A 21,334-nucleotide genomic window follows, 5' to 3' on the forward strand; every position below is an offset into this window, starting at 1 on the left:
GTGGCTCCCTTGGGAAATCCATCTAGTGCAGGCCGTTTTCTATCCACTAGGTGTCGCTACAAAAAAGATTATGTCGATACTGAGGACGGTCTATTCTTGATTCTCAGCTCAGTCCTCAGGAAACATCCAACCAGTCATGTTTTCAAGGTACCCTCTGTGAATCTGCATAAGAAATTTGCATACAATGGAGAGGAGTGCTTGCAAATTTATTTCATGCATATTCATGGCGGATATCCTGAAAATCTGACTTGCAAGGTGTGTCCAGAGGATTGGGTAGGCTCAAGTAAAGGATCTCAGCATCCAGCTCTCCTAGTTGGGTGGGAGGTACTCTTCACCTCTGTAGGAATGTAGTTTTACTAATCACAAGTACTATGAACTGTCAGAAACCCAAAAACTATACTCAGACTGCCTGATTCACAACAGTTTTGAGTCAGTAGGTGTTGGCTTTATGGGTGCTTGAGCACCCCCAATATCAAGCAAATGCCTTTGCTGCATCCAAGGAGGGGTAGTTTTGTCTTATTTAGCCCCTCTCTCCTCCTTTCTTGTTTTTAAAAAAATTGTCTGCTGTGGCTGAACTTCTCAAGTCGGTCTATGGGTGCTGCTCTCTGAAATACCAAATGCCAGGAGGGTTACCCAGAGGGCTCTATGGAAATAGGTATTTTAGGAGGACAAATACTTAGGGGGAAATTCTATAAGAGGCACCTAATGTTTGGTGCTTAACTTACCCCCTAGGTCTAAGCATTATTAGCTGCTGTTTGCATCGTCTGCATGTAGCTGTGTAACAATGAGTTCCCCTCCCCCCTCTATACTTGCTTCTTAAAGAGGACTAACCCTGGATTAAGCATCTGCCTAGGGTGGCAGTATTTTAATAGATGATGGAGCAGCAGGTGTGCTGCATTTCATTTGCCCTTTTTGCCTTTCCCCTTCTTTCTGGGGATGAAGGGACAAGCACATTCAGTGTTGGCACAAGGTCGTCAACCACATTTGAATTCTACCATATCCTGCTACCACTTCTGAAGTCCCCCATCCTCAACAGGAAATCCTGTGTCAAAGGAGGAGTAGAGTACAGCGCATGTGGTTAAAGAAGCCACACCAACACTGAATCCATTTTCTTTTCAGCCCCAAAAGCGGGAGGATGGCAGTGGAGGTCCAAATGAAGGAAGGCGAGGGAGAAGCTGATGGTAGGCTCAAGGGGGTAGGAAAGGGGAAATGCCCACCACATGGAGGGAGGAAAGGAGAAGAAGAGGACATACTGAACTATGACGGGAAAGGTCATAGTTGGGTTGACCCTGGGGTGAGAGGAGTGGGGTGCAATCCATAGCTGAAAATTTGCCAAGGCTGGCCGTGCCCACAAGGGAATTCTTTTTTCTATCTTTTCTTTACAATACCACTAGAGTCACTTACACAGTATTCTGTTTCAAATTAATTCAGTTCTTTATTTTCCTTTCTTTTTATCCCAGCATGGTGTCAAAATTTAATTAAGAATGCAAAGGCTATTATTTTATCTCAAAGTCATTACCAGCAAACCATCAGGGATCTCTGCTAAGAGTCCTCAACCACAGTCCTTACCAAGCTCAACTGCTTGCCTCCTCGGGTCGATCTTACCTTCGGAACCCAAGCCCCAATTCTGTATCTTCACCTCTCCAAGGCTCAAGAAGTGCCTCCTTTCTTATCCTCCTCAGCTCAGCAGTCTCCAACATTGGGGGGGGGGGGGGAGAAGGGGAGTCGCTTCAAAGCCTGCTCTTCCACAGCGGTATGCCACCTAAAAAGGGAATAAAGGTCTGCCAAACTCCTAGGCCACCACCGACTCCTTCTCTGCGCCACTTGTATGCGGCCCCGCTGCTACCCAGGCTCAGACCACACCTCCACTCCTCCTGACCCGGAAGAAACTGCCTCCTTCAGTGACACGCCACCGCACAGAGCCCGCCGCACTCCAGAGCCAGCACCGACTCCCTCTCCGTTCTGCTAGCACACGGCCTTGCCACTCCGAAGGGCCAGACCACGTCTCCGCTTCTTCCTCCTGACCTGGCAAGGACCGCCGAAGTCCGTCCCCGGTTTAACAATTCCCTCCGCAGCTCCTCCAACGCGGCTCGGACTTCACAGGAGAGACAGAAGCCCCGCTTCACTCCAACACTAGCAATTGCTGCCAAGTCTGCTCTCAGTGGGATAAGTAGCCAAGTTTCACCCCATCAGTGTGGAGGCCGGGTCAGCTCACACACTACTCAGCCGCCATCTTGGAAACCAACAAGGGGATTCAAGTGCCACCTCCACAGCATCCTTGAGCAGAAGCCAGGCCCATGAACTGAACCCAAGTTTTCTGCATTGCAGTGTAGAGCGTGTATCCCAGGGCCAGGTCCAGAAGGATACAAACTTCATTCTAGATGCAGTATAATATAGTTGGCAAGGTAATTGCACCACTTTTGTCTAATACTAGATTCAATCGTGTATGTTGTAATTATAAACCAGCTGTATGTATTTGAGACGGGTTCTAATTCAATCATTTATGGCAAGGGGAGCCTGTAGGGCCTCATTTGCATAAGTCAGTAGGGGCCATGTGCAAAACATGAAGCCACTCAATCATATGGCTAGCCCTGGGTTTGATCCCACGCTGTAATTTGTGATTTGGGTTGTAGTTTACAAGTCATTTGGGGGAATCTTGCAAAAATAATTGAGTTTTAAGTTTTAATCTCTTTCTGTGAGTATCAGGAATTTGGAATTTACTCATCTAAAAATGTAGAGGACGCACAATGAATGAATGAAGCCAGATTTGATGGAAAGGTCATAGGATGCCTGGAGGTTCAGAAGACATTAATACTTGGTGTTTTTCCAGCACTGGCATCCTCCACATACAGGGCTTGGCTTGTCAAGAGCTTTTTTTTTTTTCGACTCTGTGCCCGTTTGCTCTGGCATTTGAGCACTTAACGTGACTAGTTTTGATTAAATAGGGTAGCTGCTGGCAAAAGCACTGGGGGTCCAGGGAGGGGGAATTTGGAGGTTGCTTCGTCCATAAGCAGCTTCTGACCACTGTAATTGGAGTCTCATCTTCCCTCCTGGCTTTTAGTAGCAGACGGCTACAGCTGTTACTAAGCCTGCAGCGAGCCAAGCTAAATGGTCTTTCTGTTCCACCTCGTACAAAGAGCCAAACACCACTCCACTTGTTCATTGGCTCTCTCTTCATGGAAGTCTGTTTCTCCTGCTGTCAAGCACGGCAGAGGCAGAATGCGGTTCAGGGACATGATACAGCTGCACCTCCTTTTTCAGGGCTGTAAGCTTGCCCATATTGCATTGTGTCCTGGATGACCACACGGGTCTTACTTTGCATAATCGTACAGATACATCGTGCCCAGCTCGGAGCTCTACTCGGCAGAAATGAGGGCAGGTTCAGCTCTGTGTACTTTTGTACTTAGATAATTTGAGAGGGGAGAGGTCGTGATGGTGCCTTAGTCTGTTGCCTAGCCTTCAATAAAGATAAATATATCGATTTGTAAAAGCAACAAGCTATCAAACGACCTTATCAGACAGACCCAGTGGGAGGCCTGACGGGCATTAATGCCAATCCTGTCATCCAATTTCACGCCCGACGCCATAAATTCCCTGCAAGTTAAGTCACGGGGACTCCTTAACCCTTTCAGGACCAAGGGACATATTTGTCCCATAACTTTAAAATCCTATAAATTTTGATTGGGATAGTCTACAGTTCTAAATTTGATATGTACGGATTCCATATGATACTGCCTTTATGTAAACAAACTGGTTCCGACATTCATTCATTAGCGTCGTTGCTAGATTGACGAGAAGATTCACTTGCCACACTGTCCATAAGCCAGAAGTGTGATTTTTTTTTTTAAATAAAAATAATGATATTTCACAAAAAAAATCAATTTTTTGGCATCTGCAAGCCCTTTTTACCATAAAAATGTCGTCAAAACCACAAAAATTGGCCTACGATCCTTATGGTCCTGAAAGGGTTAAGGGAAGCTGGTGGCACTGGATGTTATTCTAAATAGGAGAAAGTGCTGGAAGGCTGAGTCTTCTCAAATAAATCTTCTGTGAAGTGTTTTGATGCTGCAGTCTAGCAGAAAAATGGCCTGGGTTAAACATAGGGGGAATTTTGAATAATTTTATTTTACAGATTACAAATCTGCCTGTTTATAATCGGTAAAAGGACCTGAATTTCAATCGTGAAAACTGCAAAGTTTGGTGATAAATGGTGTAGGGCTTTTTTCCTTTGTTAAATGAACATTCGGCACGCTGCCCATTTTTAAGCCAAAACTAAAGCCGCATGCAACAAGTCCTCCACCTATACCTGGGAAATGAAACTCAGGTTTAACCCAGTGGGTTATACTTCATACTTGGGGCTCCTTTTACGAAGGTACGCTACGGGTTTTACCGCACGCACCGGATTACTGCACGCTAGCCAAAAATCTACCGCCTGCTCAAAAGGAGGCGGGAGCGGCTAGTGTGCGTGGCAATTTTAACGTGCGCTATTCTGCGTGTTAAGGCCCTAACGTGGCTTTGTAAAAGGAGCCCATAGTCTGTCTTCTGACATTCCTGTAGCTTGTAATCTAATATAATAAAAACGCTAAGCCGCGCATGCGCACTCCCACCTGCGTGCGTGCATTTTCCGTGAGATGTAGGGCACCTGAGGTAGGAATGCGTATGCGCATGAATCTCTCTCTCTCTGGTCGGCGGCGGCGTCTTCGTTCCTTTCCCCAGCACACCCGAACCCCTGTTCAGCCTCCCATCCGACCCTACCTTCGACTCCCTTAGTCCCTTGCCGCCGCTCCTCTTCTCTTTCCGCCCCGCGGTCCCAACAAATATCCTTACTCCAGCAGGGGCCGCAGCACTCTAAACACGCTGCTTCGCGGCCTGCTACTGCCCTGATTTGCTCTGCCCTTACTTTTACCTCCTCCCTGTCCAGCAGCACCTCCCCCCCTTTCCCTGCTCCCCCCCATATAGCAGTAGCCCTTCTCCTTTTATCTCCCCCTGTCCAGCAGCACCCCTCCCATTCCCATTCCCTGCCCGACAACGGGCAGAGCAAATCAGGGCAGTAGCAGGCCGCAAAGCAGCGTGTTTAGAGTGCTGCGGCCCCTGCTGGAGTAAGGGCGTTTGTCGGGACCGCGGGAAGGGGGCGACAAGGGACTAAGTTGGCCGGTAGTGCTGTTTTTCCGTGATGGAGATCTGTGCGAGCTCTCCCAGAGCCTGGCCCGCACCAGGACACGCTCCTACGGCACTACGGCTAACACGCGAAAAGAAAACAAAAGAAAATAAAGAAAACATTGGCCCTCGCCGAAGAAGCGGAAGGTGGAGGAGGGGCGTGAGGAGCCGGAGAGCTGTATGTAAGTGTGTGTGTGCGTGTGTATAACCGAGGAAGAAGTGCAGCAGGAGCAAGGAGGTGGGGAGAGTGGATTTCCCCTACTTGGATGTCAGACATCAAGAGGATTGGAGTAAAAGCTTTGGTCCTGCGATCCTCACTCTTTTCCTGGGGCTACTGCTGGACAGGGGGAGAGCAGGACGTAAAGGAGAAGAGCTACTGCTGGACAGGGGGAGCAGGGAATGGGAGGGGTGCTGCTGGACAGGGGGAGATAAAAGGAGAAGGGCTACTGCTATATGGGGGGGAGCAGGGAAAGGGGGGGAGGTGCTGCTGGACAGGGAGGAGGTAAAAGTAAGGGAGAAGGGCTGCTAGCACCCGTTAATGTAACGGGCTAAACAACTAGTAAGCTATATTATGTTTTATTTTAGGCAAAAATGTAGCTATTGAGTGTTTTTAACACATTGCCAGCTCCATTTTAGACAGATGTAGAAATCAGGATTGATCTGCAGTAAAACTACTCCAAACTGTATTTGAGCCAATTTAATGTGAAAAAACAATCGTAGGTTTAGGAAGGAAAAAAGCCTCGCAACTCAATGGACTGACATTCACAGTCCAACTAGAGTCAAAGACCATAGGATTTCAAAGATGGGTCTAACCAATTTCCCGAAAAAACTGACCATCGTTGGAACAAGACCCAGTGTTTGGGCTTAAGTATAGCCTTTATAAAATAGTAACTGAACGGTCTATTCCAGTGTCCCGCAAACTTTTCCGGCCGGCGGCACACGAGGGGCTCCTTTTCCTAAGGCGCTCTAGCGTTTTTAGCGCGCGCAGGAAATTACCGCACGCTACGCTTCTAGAACTAACCCCAGCTCGATGCTGGCGTTAAGGTCTAGCGCGCTGTTCTGCGCGTTAACAGCCCTAACGCGGCTTAATAAAAGGAGCCCTAAATGCAGTGCCCCGGCCGGAAGGTACCCGGAAGTCAATGCGATGACGTCGCGTGCATGCGTAACGTCATCGCGTCAAAAGTTCGCACGTGCGCAGAGGCCCTTCTTGCCGCGACCCCCGCCATTACAGGGATCCGGGAGGTGCAAGGCGAAGGGGAGAGACGCCGGCCAGGAGGAGAGTCGTCCATGCCGGCTGCCTGGCAAGAGGCACATCCTGTAGGAAATCAGCTGGCATGGATGACTCTCCTCCTCGCCAGTGTGTCGCAGCACACCAGAAATCTCAGGAGACACACAATTTGCGATACACTGGTATATTCAGTCTGCCCAGTAGTCACACTCATTACATGATTAAGCCAATAGTGAGTGTGGTATTAAATAGTTAATCAAGGTATTTCTTTGGTATTTCTGGTATACATAGATTGTGGAACCTAAGGACTGTGCAGGGTGGATTTCTAACTACTGGGAGTTGCTGTCAAAGCCTAGTTAAGCCTATCAGTGGTGTGAAATCAGAGCCTTCAGGGGATTCACCTCACCCCCTAAAGACCCTGAGGGCACTGCTCTGAATTTGATTGATTGAGCAGGCAATAGGCAGCCCAAGAGTAATGTAAGGAAATTCTTATTTATGGAGAGGGTGGTGGATGCCTGGAATGCGCTCCCGAGAGAGGTGGGGGAGAGGAAAATGGTAACAGAGTTCAAAAAAGCATGGGATGGACACAGAGGATCTAGAATCAGAAAATAATAGTAAATATTGAAGAACTAAGGCCAGTACTAGGCAGACTTGCACGGTCTGTGTCTGTATATGGCTGTTTGGGGGAGGATGGGCTGGGGAGGGCTTCAATGGCTGGGAGGGTGTAGATGGACTGGAATGAGCTTTGACGGAGACTTCAGTAGTTGGAACCTAAGAACAGTACCGGACAGAGCTTTGGATTCTTGCCCAGAAATATCTAAAAAGAAAAAAAAAAACCAACAAATTTTTAGATTGAATCAGAATGGGCAGATTAGATGGACCATTCGGGTCTTTATCTGCCGTCATCTACTAGGTTAAAAATTCCCTTCATAAGTATACAGTAGAATAGATTATATGTACGTCGTGTACGCAAGAGTGTCAATATTATGAGCGTCTGTGTGCGTAAGGATACAACTGCCTAAACAGGCATCATTCTTTGATGTGATGGGTACTTGAAAACTTTTATTTTTATTTTTTAAGTGATGGTTGTCATAATTGAGCAACAGAACAATCATGGCTTCTTCTTACCTTTGCAAACTTAAATTTTGAGCTCTAACAGACATTAAATTGAAAAAATAGAACGACTTCAGATGGTGGATGATTAAATGCGTGTTTGATTGTCAACTATTGGGCTGCGTTTTGAGCTAAGTTGCACTTAAAAAAAAAAAAGCTCATCCATCACATTGATTGGTAATTCTATTCTATCTACTTTTAGTTTCACTGTTCTTACAATTACCCATACATAGCTTAAAGAACTGTAAATAAATAACTTTCAAATTTAATTTTGTGTTGGTTTTGTAATTTTATCATTTCAATTATAATTTGCAGTGAAAACCTTTATGTCCATTTAGTGTGCCAGAGCTTAAAAAAAAAAATAAATTGACCACACACTCCATTAAAGGTATGGTTGAAGAATATTGCATTTAGGTAAGGGAGCCCATTAGGGACAAAAGAAAATACCATTTTGATTGTTCCACAGAAAGGAAGTAATGTATATCAAATCCCATTGCCCTAACATGGACATATGTAAATTGGCTGCTCTGTTGCACAAAACTGGTGTATATGTATTACGTTCTTACTTTTAGTTTTAAAAACGCTCTGCATTGGAAAATTCAATAGAATTGAATACATGACCCAAGTCTCTAGTCTTTCTGCATTCCAGCTAAAATGGGGCTGTTGGATCTTTGCAGTGCACAGAAAGAGTTCCAACGTCACTGCAGTAGATGTCGATAGCCAGAAAACCAAAACAAATACTGCAGGAGGGATGTACTTGATGACAAACTTTATTGCAATCGATAACCGTTGTGTAGATGTGGCTACCCGCTGAAATGCAGCTTGGTTAGATATCCAGCACTTCTCCCAGTTTGGGATTTTAGACGTTGTTGTGGTGTGGTGCAGTGGTGAAAGCTACAGCCTCAGCACCCTGGGGTTGTGGGTTCAAACCCACACTGCTCCTTATGACCCTGGGCAAGTCACTTAATCCCCCCATTGCCCAAGGTACTCTACATAGAGTGTGAGCCCACCAAGACAGATAGGGAAAAATGCTTGAATACCGGAATAAATTCTGAGCTCCCCTGAATAGATAGGCTGAAAAGATTCTGGTAACCAGAGCTGAGACTGTGAAGTCACAATGGCTCATTCCACCAATAAGAGCCAACCTCATCAGTGATTTCACAATGGCTCGATTGTCCTTTACTTGGCTCACTTCTAATACATTTTGATTTCTAGAGTGGTGGAGTGATTAAAGCTACATCCTAAGCACCCTGGAGTTGTGGGTTCAAACCCATGCTGCTCCTTGTGACCCTGGGCAAGTCACTTAATCCCCTCATTGCTCCAGGTATATTAGATAGATGGTGACGGGTCAATCACGTGTGAGACAGACGCACCAACGCCACTCAGACAATTGCGCACAGGACGTCAGCGTGCTGGATTTAAACAGAATTTTAAAGTGCTCCAAGGGTGTGTGTGTGGGGAACCCTCCTACTTAGAACTGTTGGTGCTTCTGGTGTGTGTGGGGGGGGGGGCCCCCCATTACAGAGGAAACTGTAATTTTTCCCTAAAAAAGAGGGGGAAAAAGGCTTGTTTCCTCTATTATGGAGTGTTTCCCTCCCAACACCCCCACAACGGGAGCGCCAACACCTCCCCTCGGAGCGCTTTAAAATACTGTTTAAATCCAGCGCACTGATATCCTGCGCGCGATTGTCTGGGAGGCATTGTCAGCGAGCCTTTGTCTAGCGCGCCTTCGTCTGTGAAACTTGATAGATTGTGAGCCCACTGGGAAAGACGGGGAAAAATGCTTGAGTACCTGAACAAACTCATGTAAACCGTTCTGACCTTTCCTGGGAGAATGGTATAGAAAATTTGAATAAATAAATAAAATAAATTCTTGCTATGGAACTGGAACACTGCCCATACGCCGAGAGGTTGGATAGGCTGGGGCTCTTCTCTCTGGAAAAAAGGAGGCTCAGGGGAGAGATGATAGAGACCTTCAAGATCATGAGGGGCATAGAGAGGGTGGATAGGGACAGATTCTTCAGACTGAAGGGGACAACAAGTACGAGGGGGCATTCGGAGAAACTGAAGGGAGATAGGTTCAAAACAAATGCAAGGAAGTTTTTTTTCACCCAAAGGGTCGTGGACACTTGGAATGCGCTACCGGAGGAAGTGATCAGGCAGAGTACGGTACAGGGATTCAAACAGGGATTGGACGGATTTCTGAGGGATAAAGGGATCGTGGGATACTGAGGGAGGAGCTGGGATGTAACACAAGTATAGAAAGCTAACCAGGTAATGAGTATAGAAACCAAACCAGGTCGTGCATGTGCAAGACCGGAGGGTTAGGACTTCGATGGGAAGATAGGACTTCAATGAGAAACCAAGGTGGCAAGGGAGCCCCTTCTGGTGATTCAGACAGGTCGTGACCTGTTTGGGCCGCCGCGGGAGCGGACTGCCGGGCAGGATGGACCTATGGTCTGACCCGGCGGAGGCACTGCTTATGTTCTTATCCCTGAGGAAGACGTGTTTGTCGAAACACGGACCGTGTTGGGTCCCGGTCAACTCATCATACAGGTGGCACCACATCTACACAACGGTTATCGATTTCAATAAAGATCTGTCATCAAGTATATCGCTCCTGCAGTATTTTGGGGGTTTGCTGATAGATCTTGTGCCTCTTGCATGTATTATTCCTTTCTTTTTAAAGCAGGGGTGTCCAACCTGCAGCCCGAGGGCCACATGCGGCCCCGTGAAGTATTTTGTGCGGCTCGAGTCGAGGGCGATGCAGTGTTTTCCTCTGCTGCCCCCAGGTGTTTACTGTCTTGCCGGCTCCCTCCTCTGTCTTGCTGCAACATTTGCGCAGCCCCAGAAAAAGTTTTTTATGACAGTGTAGCCAAGGGAAGACAAAAGGCCGAATACCCATGTTTTAAAGCACTTAGATATATGACATTGTGCCAAATGTCTATGAGGTTTGTTGTTTTTTTGGTTTTTTTTAATTATCCTGTATTTTAGTTTGTGATTTGAACTGTTATGAGGTTTTGGGGTTTGTTTGTTTTTTAACTTATTCTAAATGTTGTCACCATTCATATGTTGTAGATGACCATTCTTGAGAAAGTTGATTGGGAGGCTTGGATGCATACACCTGGTATGCCACCGGTAAAACCTAAGTAAGTTGTTTTTTTACTTCCTTTCTTGTTGATACTCTTTAATCTTCTGAAACTTCCAGAATCTGTGTCCTGCTCGGCCTTATTTTGTGTGTGCAATTTTTTAATTTTTTTTTTTTTTACCGAGTCCTTCTCTCTCCAAAACTAGTGGAAGCTGCAGGAACACAGCAGAAAGTTCCAGAATCTCAGTGGAGTTCCTGCAGGGATTTCTCCTGCCATTCTTAAAAAAAAAAATACTGTTTTCATTGTAGAAATGAGAAATCTTTAATACTTTGGCAGCTCTTGACAAGGAGCTATGATTTTCAAGCTTCTTATCCTTAGCTTATTCTACACTTCTCCCTCCATATTCGTGGTTTCAGCAATCGCAGTTTCAATTATTTGCGGTTTTTAGTTTGCTGGTTCCTCCCCCCAAATGACATCAGCTTGCAAAGAGAAATCGCTGATTCCAAGCGTTCACAGAGAAAAATCACTGTTCCCAGCACTTTCTTCACCGTGTTTTGCCTCTTCTTCAGAAACAGGCCAGGTCTCCCACCATATTATTCACGGTTTCACCATATTCACAATGGTTTTTAATAGAAAACAGTGAATAGCATATGAAAAAGTTGTTCGTGGTTTTTTTCTGTATTCGCGGGTCTGTTAATCCCCTATCACAGCGAATACGGAGGGAGAAGTGTACACGGACCCGAGGAAGGGAGCAGAGGTAATCCATTAAAAGTTCCCATCTACAACATGTTTTAACCCCTTGACACACTGGAAAACAGAGTAGCCTGGCAGCAAGATGCAAGACTAGTGATTTGACTCCCCTCCTAAATGTATGCCCTAGGCCCTAGCATCGTTCAAGTCCTCTAATAGGCTATAAATTTCAGTTTTAGGCAGGGTTGGTGTTTCCACATAATTGCATCCCCTCCCCAGCTCAGACCTTGGCAAGATGAAATCTGGCCATGCCTTTTGAGCTCCAAGAGAAAGTTTGCAACAGGAGCAGAATATTTATTTTAACTATATGCGATACCAGTACTAGATCCAGTGCCACAGCCAGAAGACACCCGGAAATCGACACGATGACATCACGCTCATGCGTGACATCATTGCGTTAACGTACGCGCAAACGCGGAGGCCTGTTTGCCGCAACCCCGCCGTTACAGGGATTTGGGAGGTGCAAGGAGAAAAAGGAGAGTCGTCCATGCCGGCTGACTTCCTACAGGACGTGCCTCTCGCCGCATGAGGCACGTCCTGTAGGCAAGCAACCAGCATGGATGACTCTTCTTCGCCAGTGTGTTGCACACCAGAAATCTCAGGATGCACACTGGTGTGCCACGGCACACAGCTTGCGATACACTGGACTGTAACATAGTAAATGATGGCAGATTAAAGACCTGAACAGTCCATCCAGACTGCCCTATAACTACATACATTACAATTTCATGACCAAATTGTCTTTTTAAAAAATTTGTATCTTCTGGGCCACAAACCTTAGAAGTCCTTAGGTTCCAACTACCGGAGTTCCCATTGAAGCTTACTCCAGCCTCTCCAAACAATCTCTTTTGTGGGATTCAGACCGTGAAAGTCTGCCCGTTCGTATTCTAGTTAGAGATCCTCTGTGTTAATCGCACGCTTTTATGAATTCCTTCATCATTTTCCTCTCCACCACCTCCCTCGGGAGGGCATTCCAGACATCCGTCACCCTCTCCGTGAAAAAGGATTTTCTAACTTAACTGTGGCTTACAACGTTGGAAATTACACCAAACTATTCACCCCCCCACCCCACTCAACCCCGCTTTTACAAAGCGGCAGTAGAGGTTTCTACCACGGCCCAAAGTGCTAAATTCTCAGATGCTGCGCCAACGCTCATAGTAACATAACATAGTAAATGATGGCAGATAAAGACCCAAGTGGTCCATCCAGTCTGCCCAGCCATACATGCTCCATAAATTAATTATTTAGTTTAAATGATCCTTAGAAATGATTTGGGTGTTGGAGCAACGGCGGAGCATTTAGCACTCTGGGCTGTGGTAGAAATCTTAGTAAAAGGGGGGTGTATGTGCCATCTTTCTATTTGCATTGTGTACTGTTTAATAATAATAGCGGTCTCTTCTCTGTATAATTTCTTGTTTGCGCTGCTTACAGATATGACATGACGTTGGCTAATGCCTGTATTGCCTTGAGCCAGAGATGGATCAGAGTAAGTGTTTTAACGCACACGTACTCAAACTCTCTCACACTCACACATCCTCGCATTCAGACTCACACTGACGGGGCATCTACTGAGAGCATTATTCAAAGGGACTATTTTAAAAATAAGAAAAAAATTGAATTTAAGAGTGGTGTAAATGCTCATTCTTAAGTCCAAAAAAACTGGGCAGCACATAGTTATCATACATTTTCCTTTTAAAACTAGCTCACCTCCTGGAAGTGCACCTAGCCAGTCAAGGTTTCATGATTGCTGCTATGAATATGCATGAGATGTATTTCCATAAACCTGTATACACAATGGAAATAAGGAGGACAGACTGAAACATCTGGGTTTTACTTCCATTGAAAGCAATGGAAGTAAAGCAATGTTACTTACCGTAACAGTTGTTATCCAGGGACAGCAGGCAGCTATTCTCACTAGTGGGTGATGTCATCAGACAGAGCCCCGGTACGGACGTCTCACAAGCACGTGTTGCTTGTAGAAACTTAAAGTTTCTAGATGCCCGCACCGCGCATGCGCCGGTGCCTTCCTACCCGGAGATCCGGGCGTGTCTCCTCAGTTCAGGTAGCTAGCCTGAGAAGCCAACCCAGGGGAGGTGGGTGGGACGTGAGAATAGCTGCCTGCTGTCCCTGGATAACAACTGTTACGGTAAGTAACATTGCTTTATCCCAGGACAAGCAGGCAGGTATTCTCACTAGTGGGTGACCTCCAAGCTAACCTCAGTGGGATGGAGGGGGAGTTGGCGACTTAAGAGAATAAATTTTTCAATACTGTTTGGCCAAACTGTCCATCCCGTCTGGAGAGGGTATCCAGACAATAATGTGAGGTGAATGTGTGAACCGAGGACCAGGTGGCAGCCTTGCAAATTTCCTCGATTGGTGTTGATCTGAGGAATGCTACTGAGGCTGCCATTGCTCTGACCTTATGGGCTGTGACCTTACAAGGGAGTGATAATCCAGCCTGGGCATAGCAGAAAGAGATACAAGCCGCCATCCAGTTAGAGATGGTGCGCTTTGATACGGGTCTTCCCAACTTGTTAGGATCGAAGGAGACAAAAAGTTGAGGAGTGGTTCTGTGTGGCTTGGTGCGATCCAGGTAGAAAGCCAAGGCACGTTTACAGTCTAGAGTGTGAAGGGCCGATTCTCCGTGGTGAGAATGAGGCTTAGGGAAGAATACTGGAAGTACAATGGATTGGTTGAGATGAAATTCGGATACCACCTTAGGCAGGAATTTCGGGTGAGTGCGGAGGACCACCTTGTCATGGTGGAATACTGTGAATGGTGGGTCCGCCATCAATGCCTGGAGTTCGCTGACTCTGCGAGCGGACGTAAGGGCTACAAGGAAAAGCACTTTCCAGGTGAGATACTTCAGAGGGGCCCTGTTGAGTGGTTCAAACGGGGGCTTCATGAGGTGGGAAAGGACTACATTGAGGTCCCAAACCACTGGGGGTGGTTTGAGAGGAGGGTTAACATGGAAGAGTCCTTTCATAAATCTGGCGACCACCGGATGGGCCGAGAGGGGTTTCCCTTGTAGAGGCTGGTGGAACGCCGCAATAGCGCTCAGGTGGACTCGTATGGATGTGGACTTGAGCCCAGATTGAGATAGGTGCAGGAGATAGTCCAGCACGGAGGATAAGGAAGCTCGTTGAGGTTCCTTTGACTTAGAAACGCACCATGAGGAGAATCTGGTCCATTTCTGGGAGTAGCATTGTCGAGTGGCGGGCTTCCTGGAAGCTTCCAAGACTTCCCTCACTTCTTGTGAGAATTGGTGAGGGGTTACGTTGAGAGGAACCAAGCTGTCAGGTGGAGAGACTGCAGGTTGGGATGAAGTAGTGATCCTTGATGTTGAGTAAGTAGAGAAGGAAACACTGGAAGTGGTACTGGTTCCCTGCTGCTGAGTTGAAGTAGGAGGGAGAACCAAGGTTGTCTGGGCCACCGAGGGGCTATTAGAATCATGGTGGCCCGTTCGAGTTTCAGCTTGACCAGAGTCTTCTGGATCAGCGGGAATGGTGGGAACGCATATAGAAATCGTTTCCCCCAGTTCAGTAGAAAAGCATCTGCCTCGAGGCGATGAGGAGTGTAGATCCTGGAGCAAAACTGAGGCAGTTTGGCGTTGTGGGGAGCCGCAAAGAGGTCTATCTGAGGCGTCCCCCATTGCGTGAAGATTTGGTGAAGGGGGTTGGAATGGAGAGTCCATTCGTGCGGTTGTAGCAGACGGCTTAGTTTGTCTGCTAGGACGTTGTTCTCTCCCTGGATGTATACTGCTCTGAGTAGGGCGTTGTGGCGCACCGCCCAGTCCCAGACTCGTAGAGCTTCCTGGCAAAGGAGGGACGAGCCCGTGCCCCCTTGCTTGTTGATGTAATACATGGCAGCCTGATTGTCTGTGCGAATGAGGATTACCATGTCGTGAAGTAGATGTTGGAAAGCTTGGAGCGCATTGAAGATGGCTCTGAGTTCCAATAGATTGATTTGGTGTAGTCTTTCCGCACTGGTCCAGAATCCTTGGGTGCGGAGACCCTCCAGGTGGGCCCCCCATGCGTAATTCGACAAATCGGTTGTGAGAACTTTCTGATGGGGGGGAGAGTGCATCAGCAAACCTCTGGATAGATTCGAAGAGGTCATCCACCAAAGTAGAGACTGCCGAAGAGCAGGTGTGACTACGATGCGTTTGGATAGTGGATCGGATGTCTGATTCCACTGTGATGCCAGGGTCCACTGGGGGATCCTGAGGTGGAGTCTGGCGAAGGGTGTCACATGTACTGTGGAGGCCATATGGCCCAGGAGCACCATCAGTTGTCTCGCCGGTATGGTTTGGTGAGTGATCACCGACTGGCAGAGATGAAGAAGAGACTCCATGCGTTGCCGGGGCAGGAATGCTCGGAGTCGGGTGGTGTCCAGGACCGCTCCGATGAAGGGGAGGGACTGGGTGGGTTGTAGATGGGACTTGGAGAAGTTGATCTCGAAGCCCAAATTCTGGAGGAAGTGGGTTGTAGCCAAGGCCGCCGAAGTGACCTCTGGGGCTGACGGGGCCTTGATGAGCCAGTCGTCGAGGTATGGAAAGACCTGTAGACCCCTGTCCCTGAGTGCTGCGGCCACTACCACCAGGCACTTTGTGAAGACTCTGGGGGACGAAGATAGGCCGAATGGTAGCACTCGATACTGTAGGTGCAGATTTCCCACCCGAAATCTGAGGAACTTTCGGGAGGCCGGGTGAATGGGGATGTGAGTGTAGGCCTCTTTGAGATCCAGGGAGCATAACCAGTCGTTCTGCTCGAGGAGGGGGTATAGAGAAGCCAAAGTCAACATGCGAAACTTCTCTTTGACCAGGAACTTGTTGAGGGCCCGAAGGTCTAAAATGGGTCGCAGGTCGCCCGTTTTCTTCGGGACGAGGAAGTACCGGGAGTAAAACCCTCGGTTCAATTGGTCTGACGGGACCGTCTCGACCGCCCGAAGCTGAAGTAAGTTTTGGACTTCCTGAAGAAGAAGGGCGGTCTGCGTCGAGCTTGAAGGATACTCTCTTGAAGGATGGTCCGGGGGGACCCGGTGGAATTGAAGAGAGTATCCTTCTCTTATGATGGAGAGGACCCATAGGTCCGTGGTTATGGCCTCCCATCTGTGGTAAAAAAGATGGAGGCGGCCCCCTATGGGAGAGGCCGAGGTTATGCTCCCGGGAGGGGCGTCAAAAGGGCTGGGGAGCCTTAGGTACAGCGGGTGGCTGGACTTTTTGCTGAGACTTCTGGGGGGGTTGTCTCTTCGCAGGCTGTCTCGCCGCGGGCGTTTGTCTGGGCATGTAACGCCGCTGGTAAATCAGGGGTGGCCTGGAAGGTCGAGACTGTTGAGGTTTGGGTTTGGGCCGTAGGATGGATTGAAAGGATTTTTCATGATCCGACAGCTTCTTGGTAACAGTTTCGATAGACTCATCGAACAGGTCGGCTCCAGCGCATGGTACGTTGGCGAGTCTGTCCTGTAGGTTGGGATCCATATCGATAGTACGGAGCCATGCCAGGCGACGCATAGCTACCGCGCTTGCGGCGGCGCGTGCCGAGAGTTCGAATGCATCGAAGGAGGATTGCATCAGCTGGAGTCGTAATTGGGAGAGGGAGGCTACCACTTCCTCGAACTCGAATCGAGCTTGGTTGTCTATGAACGGAGTGAACTTGCGGAGTACCGGCAAGAAGAACTCCAGATAGGAAGAGAAAAAGAAGTTGTAGTTTAGCACCCGTGACGCCATCATGGAGTTTTGGTAGAATTTTCTACCAAATTTGTCCATCGTTCTTCCCTCTCGGCCCAGCGGTACAGAAGCGTAGACCTGGGAGGGATGAGAGCGTTTGAGGGAGGACTCGACCAGTAGGGATTGGTGGGAGAGTTGGGGGCCCTCGAACCCTTTATGGTGCACGATGCGGTATCGAGCATCGAGTTTGCTGGGGATCGCCGGTATGGAATACGGCGTTTCGAAGCACTGCATAAAGGTCTGGTCCAGTAATTTATGCAGGGGGAGCCGAAGCGACTCAGTTGGAGGGTTAGGTAAGTGCATGGTGTCCAGATACTCTTTGGAGTATCTGGAGCCCGTGTCAAGGGTCACATCCAGATCATCCGCCATTTGTCGGAGGAATGATGAGAAGGACAATTGTTCCGCCAGCGTCGGTCTGTGGGACGGGCTGGAGGAGGATGAGGCCTCCAGGTCTGTGGACATCGGGGAGTGACAAGGAGAATCGGGTACCGGTGTCTCCTCGTACTCCGGGCCCCTCGGAGGGGACACCTCTGTTGAGGAGTATCCCCTACGTTGCAGTTTTTTCTGCGGTGACACCTCCGAATGGCGTGAGGAGTGCCAGGATGAGTGTCTCGATCGGTGCCCGTCTCGGTGGCGGGACGGGGATCGGGATCGTCTGTGCATCGCATGGTCTCCCGAGGCCCCCAAGTAGATAGGGCTGGAAGCGGTGGATCGCAACTGGGTTTGCGATGCAGGTTCTTGCGATGCTACCCAAGTCTGGTAAGGAGTGCGGAAGAACTCTTCCTGACTATGCCCAGGGCTTCGAGTATCGAGCGGGGGTCTGGTCCCATGTTGGCGCGGAGGCGTAATGGGTTCTAATGGCGGCATATCGGTAAGCGAGGTTTGCCGCGTGGGCATCGCCGCCCTCCCCCGTTCGTCCTCGTCGGTTGTCGAGGTCGAACGGTGTGGGGGAGGGAGAGGGGGCGGACCGCCCCTTTGGATCGGTACCGGGAGGTCACCCTGTATGGCAGCGATGAGCCCGGGTCCGATGGTCTGCATGAGCTCAACGAATTGAGCTTCCAGCACGGACCGTAGCGAAGCCGATAGGGAGGGATCCGCACCGAAAGGGGGTCCTCCTGCACGGACATCGCGCTCCTTCGAGGTCGAGTGCTTCTGTTTAGTAGCTTTCGGCACTTTGATGACCATTGGTGGCACTGTGGAAGGAAGAGGTACCTGAACCGAGGAGACCGGGGCAGGCACCGACGTCGAGCTCGTGGATGGTGTCGGGGCGAGCGATGCCGGTTTCACCACACTCGATGCAGGGGTGGTCGATGCCGGTTTCGCCCGAACCGGGGAGGTATCAGATGAAGTGGAGGCTGTGGGATCCTTAGCTGCGTCCATCTTGAACATCGATTCCCACAATAGGCAACGCCGCTTGAATGAGCGTGCCGTAAGGGTAGAGCAAGGCCCGCACGATTTCGGGATGTGGTCAGGGCCCAAACACTGCAAACAGCGCCAGTGAGGGTCCGTGAGTGAAATCGCGCGTTGGCACTTGCTGCACTTTTTAAACCCGGTGGTTGGCCGGGACATAGGCCGGAAAATCTCCGCCGCGAGGTCGAAGCCCGTGGGCCTGAGCCACGTGGCCGGCCCGTTCGACCCGCCGGAGGAAATAATCTTCTTTTTTTGTTGTTTTTTTACGAAAATAAAAGAACTGTTAACTGTAATTAAAAGAAAAGCGAAAACGCGGACAAGGAAGGCAAATTTAACTGAATTCAGCTAGCGCATGAAGAAGTTGAACTTCTCAGCTCCGCGGAAAAGAAAGAACTGAGGAGACACGCCCGGATCTCCGGGTAGGAAGGCACCGGCGCATGCGCGGTGCGGGCATCTAGAAACTTTAAGTTTCTACAAGCAACACGTGCTTGTGAGACGTCCGTACCGGGGCTCTGTCTGATGACATCACCCACTAGTGAGAATACCTGCCTGCTTGTCCTGGGATAAAACCTGGATGCCTCAATCCGTCCTCCTTTCTGGAGCCATATAGTAACCCTACTTTGGGTACCTCTTGACTTTGTGGATGAGCTGTAGTTTGTCCCTACTCTGCACAACTCTGTTGCCGTATGCATAAGGTTTTGTTATTTAAAAAAAAAAAATAATAAATTTTGCGGCAAGGTGTCTTCAGGAGAGGATGAAGAAGCGGTGACCCAGGGAGTAATGGCACTTGGCATGTTTGAGTCCTAGCTTGCAATTATGTGGAAGTAAAGTAAGAGTTAATATAATTTGGGTCTACGACTGTCTTGGGATTTCTAGTCCCTGCTTCTTTTGTTTCTGAAATTGGTGTTCTAGGGATCAGCTGTACTGTAAGCCAGGCCTAACTTCATGGACTCCTCTCCCGAAGTCTCCATCTAGGAACTGGACTCACGACACCCCCTGCTAAGATAAAAGGGAAAGGGATAGGACAGGGTACGGTATTGGAGTTCAAGAAGGGATTGGACAGTTTTCTGAAGGAAAAGGGGATAGAAGGGTATAGATAGAGGGCTAGTATACAGGTCCTGACCTGATGGGCTGCCGCGTGAGCGGACTGCTGGGCATGATGGACCTCGGGTCTGACCCAGCAGAGGCACGGCTTATGTTCTTATGTTATGTTCTTATGATAGGGATTGGGACTTGAATACCACCTTTTTGTAGTTACTCAACCACACTCAAAGTAGTTTACTTACAGGTGCGTCAAGCATTTTCCTTATCTGTCCTGGTGGGCTCATAATCTGTCTAATGTACTTGGGGCAGTGGAGGATTAAGTGACTTGCTCAGGGTCAGAAGGAGCAGCACAGGATTTGAACCTACAGCCTCAGGGTGCTGAGGTTGTAGCTTTAACCTCTATGCCAGTGTTTTTCAACCTTTTTTGGGCAAAGGCACACTTGTTTCATGAAAAAAATCACGAGGCACACCACCATTAGAAAATGTTAAAAAATTTAACTCTGTGCCTATATTGACTATATATAAAGTAATTCTCTTGAATAGGAATCAAATAAACACAAAGAAAGTATTTTATAATGCTGCCACCGCCAACAACACCATTGGCGGCGGTGGCACTCAAGTGGCTAAAGAGCCGCAGTTTGCCGGCCTAGGGACAACACTGGAGGGTGGCCAGCTGTGCACCCCCTTGGGACGTAAACCCGGGGTGGGGCAGACCGCCCCCCCCCCACTCTGGTATGCCACTATCTGTACCTCACTCCCTCCCTATGACCAAAAATTCTCCTTTCTTCTATTCCCCATGTACACAACCATCTCTTTCCCTCCCTTCCTCTCTCCAAAGTCCATGCCTTCTGTGTCCAAACACTCATTCCCTCCCTTCCTCTCTCCCAAGTCCATTTCTTCTGTGTCCAAAAACGCATTCCCTCCCCCACCTCAGCATCTCTTTCCCTCCCTTCCTCTCTCCCAAGTCCATGCCTTCTGTGTCCAAAAACCCATTCCCTCCCCCACCTCAGCATCTCTTTCCCTCCCTTCCTCTCTCCCTCCCTTCCTCTCTCCCAAGTCCATTTCTTCTGTGTCCAAAAACGCATTCCCTCCCCCACCTCAGCATCTCTTTCCCTCCCTTCCTCTCTCCCAAGTCCATGCCTTCTGTGTCCAAAAACCCATTCCCTCCCCCACCTCAGCATCTCTTTCCCTCCCTTCCTCTCTCCCAAGTTCATGCCTTGTGTCCAAAACGCACTCCCTCCCCCCTTTTGTGTTCCGTGTTTGCCTCCCAGCCCATCTTTTGCAACTTTCTCAGCAAAACGAAGCTCAAGCCGCAAGGCTTGTCTTCTGCTTCCTGCCTGCCCTGCCGCGCACAAATAGCCGAACGGAAGTATTCTCCGACGTCAGCGCTGACGTCGGAGGGCAGGCTTTGCTTAAGCCCTCCCTCCGACGTCAGCGCTGACATCGGGGAACGCTTGCGATCGGCTATATGTTAGCTGCAGGGCAGGCAGGAACAGAAGACGAGCCTCGCTGCTCGAGATGTATTGAACTCCGCGGGGTCCCCCGTCCAGCTCTCTCCTGTCCACGTGGGGCGGACCGCCCCTCTCCCTAGACTGGTGGTACTGCCCTGATGGCGGCCCTGACCGTACGGCACACCAAGCAACATCTCGCGGCACACTAGTGTGCCGCGGAACAGCGGTTGAAAAACGCTGCTCTATGCCACACTCTCCTCACAGCTGATTGAGTGGCAGGGAGGTCTGCCAATGACATTGAGTGTCTGGGATATTCTGCCTCTTGCTTGTCCCTGAACATGCCCTGTGACATTTTTTTGTTTGC

The 21,334-nt window shown here is 48.9% G+C and overlaps 1 protein-coding gene across 1 annotated transcript in view; it reads left to right on the forward strand.

Moving 5' to 3' along the window:
• The window catches only part of LTA4H (leukotriene A4 hydrolase), a 107,033-nt gene that overhangs the window by 72,283 nt on the left and 13,416 nt on the right, over positions 1-21,334 (forward strand). Inside the window, exons 14-15 of the mRNA XM_033951999.1 lie at positions 10,577-10,647; positions 12,769-12,823. Coding sequence (XP_033807890.1) covers positions 10,577-10,647; positions 12,769-12,823 — 126 coding nt within the window. The remainder of the gene's footprint in view (positions 1-10,576; positions 10,648-12,768; positions 12,824-21,334) is intronic.

The sequence above is a fragment of the Geotrypetes seraphini genome, chromosome 7 (assembly GCF_902459505.1).
Source record: "Geotrypetes seraphini chromosome 7, aGeoSer1.1, whole genome shotgun sequence".
NCBI classification, from domain to species: Eukaryota; Metazoa; Chordata; class Amphibia; order Gymnophiona; family Dermophiidae; genus Geotrypetes; species Geotrypetes seraphini.